The sequence below is a fragment of the Penaeus monodon genome, chromosome 14, assembly GCF_015228065.2.
Source record: "Penaeus monodon isolate SGIC_2016 chromosome 14, NSTDA_Pmon_1, whole genome shotgun sequence".
In the NCBI taxonomy this organism is placed as follows: Eukaryota; Metazoa; Arthropoda; class Malacostraca; order Decapoda; family Penaeidae; genus Penaeus; species Penaeus monodon.
This window is the reverse complement of record NC_051399.1, coordinates 43,466,374-43,473,873: the sequence shown is the minus strand read 5'-3', so window position 1 is coordinate 43,473,873 and position 7,500 is coordinate 43,466,374. Positions and strand designations below refer to the sequence as shown.

The following is a 7,500-nucleotide window of genomic DNA, read 5'->3' as shown; positions in this document are numbered from 1 at the left end:
CCCTGATCCCAGAGGCGTACTGCTAGCGGCCCATCAGGGAAAATCTTGGTTCCCTATGCCAAGGTTGCGGATCTTCTGGGTCATGGAGTTTAAATTGTCACCAGTCCTAAGGATTTCATTCTCAGCCCTCAGCATCTTGCAGATTGTATGTGGTTTCTCCCGCACTAAAAAGGCAAGGGGCAAAAGGATCTTTATAGCCCCTAAAATTACAATTTCTCAATGTAACTTTGTATTAGTAACTCAGATATCTCATCAGCAGAATGAACACACAAGTTTTAACAATATAGTTAAAGTAATAAGATATATGTGTATTAGCTCCATTTTTCTAATACCATTAAAACCAGCAATATCCAAATTCTTTGCTGTAATTAGGTTCATTGAAACCACAATATAAATATTCCATACTAATACATCTTTGAATAAAGATTATGCCTCTTACTTTAATGATTCTGCCATCTGAATATACTGGGGTAGGAGTCTCTCCAATAGTGCTCGATATTCCATAAGTTTTTCATAGTAGAGGGATAAAGTTGGCTTTGACGTCCGTTGTTCTACTTGGTTGTCTCGTGCTTGTAGTCTCTGGAGGGATAGAAACAAATATCATCTTCATTTGTAAATGTATTACTGTTGCTTTGCAGTGAATAATGCTTAATTAGTAAAATCAATCTAAGGGCAGTTCATTTCATCCACATATACTACCAGGTCAAAAATTTCATCCAAAAGACAATATTCCAACTCAGTCATCTAATTTTCCCTACTCTTTTAATGCTAACCTTGTCCTTCTCTTCACCTAACCAAAAAAACAAAATATTCAAACCAGCTTAATCACACAATACACATGCCATCCTTCAACTACCCACCTAACATCATCAAAAAGATACGACACCTACCATCATGCAGTGCCGGCAGACACGGAAGTGCTGCTCACTGGTCATGGAGTCCATCACCGACAGGAGGGAATTAAGGGATCCTTGTGAACCGGAGCGACGCAGACCAGAAATGCCGGCAAGGAAAGAGGTCATGAGAGGCCCGCCACTGCTACTGCTGCTGCTGGTGGCTACCGTGGTCATTTGATTCACATTCCCCTGGTGAACTGGACTAACAAGTTTTTCTGCATGAAGATATACATAGTGGAGCTGAATATCAAACGCTTAAGTTTATCTTCAGAGAACACTCGTGGGAGGGAATGGGGGAAAGAGGGAGGGAAGGAAGAAGGGAAAGAGGTGAGGGAGGGAGGGAGGGAGGAGGTAGGTAGGAAGGAAAGAAGGGAGAATGGAAGGGAAGGAGAAGAAAAAAATGGGGGGAAAAAAGAAGTCAGACAGAAAGATGAAAAAGACAAAAAAAGACCACAGAGAGGAGAATAAGGGCAGCAATAAAGATGGATGCAATTCCACCAAAAAACATCAGGAAGGTGTAAGTGGCAAATGCAGATTTAAGGATAAGGGAACAAGAGACTACAATGTCTGGCTGGATGAACAGGATGCAGAAGTAACACTAAATGGGTACTGCCCCATTAGGTGTGAGTTGAGGTGGGTGCTTTGGTGCTTAACTACCATGTAGTGCTGTGTTGCTTAAAGAATGTGTAGTGATGAATATATGGAACAGAGATATGATTTCTAAGTATTATTGGAATAGAGGAAACATAATAACTCATCAAAATAAACAAAAAGAGTATTCTCATTTATATTCAATTTCTCGAGACACAGGAAAACCTTTTAAACATCAAAAAGATAAGGGTTGGGCAAAAAGAAAAGAAAAACAGTAGGACAGGAGTAATGGGCTAACAGTCAAGATGCAATTCACAATATTCATAACAAAACAAAATGGTGAGGCATATCACTTGGTCTTCTGACACATGGCTAAATGGAGAGAGTGAGTGAGTGAGATCAAGAAGACAATATAACTTAAGGCTACACTTACTTGCATAATCAAATGTCAAGAATTCTGAGCATTCATCACACATAATGCCTCCGCACAGCCTACAATGATGACGACGCCGAGCTAAGTTAAAAGTCCTGGCACAAAACGGGCACAATGGAACATCCTTATCTTCGGCCCACATCACTATACTTCGCTCATGGGCTGCAAAAAAAGGAGATCGCCTTACTCATCAAAACTAAAGAAAAAAAAAATATATATATATATACATATATCAATAAATATATAAGAAGACAGTTTGGTGAAATGTACCTTTCCGTTTAACAGGGTCACTGGGAATGTCTCTAAGTAATTTATCTAATCTAATCAATAACTTGTTGGTCTCTGCAACGAAGGAATCTATTCTTGCACTCCGAATCTTCTTGAACAAGGAAGTGTGGCATCTTGAAGGTCCTGTTAATGTATTAATAATTTTAATCCACTGGCAACTGGTCCTGTCCATGGCAGTTATGTTTTATTGATTTTACGTGTCCATAGATAGCTCCACAAGCACTTAATAAACTTCTCTTCCTGAAAATTCTAGGAACGGTCAACAGGGGCAGGACCAGTAACAGATCCCTGGTGACTACGTGCTTGTAGAGCCATCTATATATAAACAATATCAATAAAAGAAAAGAGAGCGATAGATTATAATTGCATTCCCAGCATCAATATAAAAATACATTAAATGAATTGAGAGAGGAAAAAAAAAAAAAAAAAAAATCCACACTACAGATACAAATATAGTTAAGCATATCATCATTACTTTTACCATTCTTATTGCCACCTTTTTATATTACCAAAACCATGAGCATAACAATTTCTAAAAATATAAACATACATATTACTTACTAAAGGGGGTGGGGTCCCAGGTTCCAAAGGATTGGGTTTGTTGGCCCTCTTTTAGTTCTAATCCACTGCCATCAACTTCACCTCTGCGTTACCGTTATCAGGTCATTCATTGATAATTTTTACTTTATCAAGAAATCCTAAATAATTTAAATTTTTAAACCTTATTAGTGGCCCCCAACATTTAAACAAGAAATTGTTTTAGTTCTCCAAAAATTAAAAGTATTAAATATAAGCATATGTTCTTAAAAACCTCAAGCAATACACCACAAACCTTTAAAGACTGACCAATTATCCTGAATTTTTAAAATGTGCCTGATTGGTGATACTACAGGTCCAAACAATAAAAAACCTTAAATTATTTATCACTCAACTCTTCACACTCAAAATACTAAAATTTTAATAATATAAAATATTATTTGATTGTGATACATATACAATATAAATTATATCAATAAATAAATATATAAAATATAATAAAAAAAAAATATATATATATTATATTCTATATAGTATATATTATTATATATATATAATATTTTATATACATATATTATAATTATATATATAATATATATATATTATATTATATTATATATATTTTTTTGTTATATATAATAATATATATTATATATCATTATTAAAAGATACATATATTATCTATATATATATATATATATTTTTTTTTTTTTTATTTTAGTATTTATTATTTATTTATTTATTTTTTTGTGGGTTTATATATATAAAAAATTTGTTTTATATATATTTTATATTTGTTGTATGTGTTGTGTGGGTGGTGTGTGTGTGTGTGTTTTGGTGTGTGTGTTTTGTGTGTGTTGTGTGTGTGTGGTGTGTTTGGTGGTGTTGTGTTTGTTGTGCGTGTTGTGTGTGTTGTTGGTTGTTGTTGTTGTTTGTGTTGTATTGTTTTTGGGTGTGTTTTAAATGGTGTGTTTGTGTGGTTTTTTGTGTGTTGTTGTGTTTTTGGTTGTGTGGTGTTGGGGGTTTTTGTGTGCGTGTGGTTTGGTGTGTGTAAAGCTTTGTTAGAAATATGTATGAAGTTATTCTATTAATGTTGTAAAATTACATGAGGAAGGGGAATATAAATAATAAATAATAAAGAGGAGTAAGAATTTGGTGTATGAAAAAGTGATAATATTTGAGGGAATATTTGGTTTAAGTTGTGTGCGGTTTTTGTTTCGTGGTTGGTGGTGTGGTGGATAGAGATATTAGAATATATAAAATATAGAGAAAATATATATATAGATATTATAATAATATCGATATAGATATATAAAAATAATATATAATAGATAGATATATATATAGTATATATATATATACGTAATATTATATGATATATAATATTATATATATATAATATATATATAGTATATTATAATACGATATATATATATATATATATATATACGTATTATATATATATATCTTATATATTTTAATTATATATATATATATAATATAGTATTATATAATATATATATATATTACGTATATATTATATATTTATATATTAACTATATATATATATCTATCTTATAATATACTATATATATATACGTTTTATATATATACGTATATATATATACATATATATATATATCGTATAGTATAATATAAGTATTATATATACATATATATACTGTATAATACATGTATATATAATATCTACAACATTTTATATATATATATATATATACGTATATATATATTATATAATATATTATATATATATATATATATATATATATATTACGTATATATATACGTATATATATATATATGTATATATATATACGTATTATTACGAAATATATATACGTTATTATATATATATATATATATATATCATATATTATTTATACACATATACATATACATATACATATACATAAAACATATACATGGGGCCGCGGGGCCGAATGGTTTTTAGAGCGTCGGACTCAAAACTGTCACGACGGCAATCTGAGTTCGAGGGTTCGAGTCACGACCGCCGCGTTGTTTCACTTGGGCCAAGGAACTTCACCTCGATTGCTGCCTAGCCACTGGGGGGCCCAAAGCCAGCCCAAGTCAGTGCCGGGTAAATAGAGATGGTGACTCGATAAAAACACCGGGCGGAAGGCAATGGCAAACCACCGCTCTAAAATTGCTAAGAAAAAATCATGGAAGCCCATGATCGTCAAGGCCGCGGTGGCCGAAGGGTTAGAGAATCGGACTCAAGACTGTCACGACGGCAATCTGAGTACAAGGGTTCGAGTCACCGACCGCCGCGTTGTTCCCTTGGACAAGGAACTTCCCCTTTGATTGCCTACCAAAGCCATTGGGTGGCCAACCCCAGCCCAAGTCAAGTGCTGGTCCCAAGCCGGATAAATAGAGAGAAGATTACCTAAAAGGTACCACCGGCACTCTCCGTGGAAAGGAAACTGGGGACCCTACCACGTACTCACTCCAAGAGCATCACAACATGAAAACTACAATTAAATATCATGCTGTGACCACGGCGGCTCAGACATGAACCTACCGTTAAAAGAAGAATACATGTACATATACATATACATATACAACATATATATAATATATAATATATATTATAAATATATATATATATATATATATAATATATATATATATACGTATAATATTATATATATATATACGTAATATATATAATTTATTAAAATATATATATATATATATACATATGTTATGTATTGTATATATATATAATATATAAAATTTTATATATATAATATATATATATATATATATAATATAATATATATATATGGGGCCGCGGTGGCCGAATGGTAGAGCGCGGATCAAGACTGTCACGACGGCTATCTGAGTTCGAGGGTTCGAGTCACCGACCGCCGCGTTGTTTCCCTTAGGCAAGGAATTCACCTCGTTTGCCTGCCTAGCCACTGGGGGACCAAGTCAGCCCAAGTCAGTGCCGGGTAAATAGAGATGGTGACTCGAGAAAAAAAAAAACACCGGGCGGAAGGCAATGGCAAACCACCGCTCTAAATTGCCAAGAAAAATCATGGAAACCCATGATCGTCAAAGGCCGCGGTGGTTTAAAATGGTTAGAGCGTCGGACTCGAGACTGTCATGCGGCAGTCTGATGAGGGTTGAGTCCCCAACCCCCGCGTTGTTTCCCGTGGGAAAGGAATTTTCACCTCGATTCCTGCCTACCCCGGGTGGCCAAGCCCGCTCAAGTCAAATGTGGTCCCCAAGCCCGGATAAAAAAAAGAGAGAATGATTACCTAAAAAAGGGAAACCGGGACTCTCCCTGGAAAGGAACGGGGGGCCCCACCAGTATCACTCCAAAAAGATCACAACTGAAAACTGCAATTGAGTATCTTCCCGTGACCACGGCGGCCAGACATGAACCTACTGTTAAATGAGATGAGATATATATTATATAATATATAATATTATATATATAATATAATATATATATATATATATTAAAAAATATATATATATATTATTATATACTTTTTATATATATACATATATATAATAAATAATATATATATACAAAATTTTTAAATAAATATAATAAAATTATATTAAAATATAAATATATATAATACATAAAATAAAATTTAAAATATAATATATATATGTATATATATAAATTAGATATTATATTATGATAATATGTTAATATGGATAATAGTATATATTGTAAATATTTTAATATTTATTATATATATATTAAATATAAAATATTTAAAATATTAAAATATATAGATAATAGAATATATATATATCTATAATTTATATTTTTTAAATAATTATATATATATATAGAAAATATATATATATAGATATATATATATACGTATATATATATACGTATATATATATAACGTTTTTTATTATTTTTCATTTATATTAAATTATAAGTATATTTTTACGTATATATATATATAAATATATATATTTTAAATATTTTAATTTTATAACGTTAAAAATTATAAAACTTTAAAAATAGTTTATTTATTAAATTAAAAATTATATATATATAAATATATATTAAAAAAACCCTTATATATAATTAATATACTTTATAAATTTTATATTCTATTCTTATAAATATATATATTTTAAAATATATAAAAAACTTTTAATATACATTTAAATAATAATTAAAAATTATATAATTAAAACATTAAAAAAAACATTTAATAATTTATTATTTATTTTTATAAAAAATATATATATAATTATTATTTAATAAAAATTAATAAAATTTTTTATATTTTTTTTTTTATATTATTATTTTTTTATTAAAAATTTTTATTTATTTATATTATTTTTTTAATATAATATTTTCTTAAAATTTCTATTTTTTTTTTTATTTTTTTAGTTAATATTTAAAATATATATTATATATATATATATTTTTATCGAAATATTATCGATTATATTATCGTATATATTAAAAATTACGTATTTATATATCGATTTTTTCTATTTTATACGTTTATTAAAACCGGATTATTTTCGTTTTTTTTTTTTTACCGTTTTTTCCCCCGTTTTTTCCCGTATTTTTAAACGTTTTTTTCGTTTTTATTTACTATATTTTATCGTTATTTATATCGTTTTAATTTCGTTATTTTCTTTTTTTCGTTTTTTTTCGTTTTTTTTTCGTTTTTATTTTTATTTTTTTTTAATTTTTATTTTTTTTTTTTTTTATTATTTTTTATT

The 7,500-nt window shown here is 29.6% G+C and overlaps 1 protein-coding gene across 1 annotated transcript in view; it reads right to left on the bottom strand.

The window, feature by feature from the left end:
- LOC119580721 (rabenosyn-5-like) overlaps window positions 1–2,384 on the bottom strand; it is a 4,518-nt gene extending 2,134 nt beyond the window's left edge. The window contains exons 1-6 of the mRNA XM_037928817.1: window positions 2,191–2,384; window positions 1,921–2,082; window positions 891–1,111; window positions 440–579; window positions 123–164; window positions 1–22 (exon numbers count right to left, since the gene is read on the bottom strand). The exon at window positions 1–22 is cut by the window's left edge and continues 143 nt beyond it. Of these exons, the coding sequence (XP_037784745.1) occupies window positions 1–22; window positions 123–164; window positions 440–579; window positions 891–1,111; window positions 1,921–2,082; window positions 2,191–2,380 (777 nt within the window). The 5' untranslated portion in view covers window positions 2,381–2,384. The remainder of the gene's footprint in view (window positions 23–122; window positions 165–439; window positions 580–890; window positions 1,112–1,920; window positions 2,083–2,190) is intronic.
- Window positions 2,385–7,500: the final 5,116 nt, after the last annotated feature.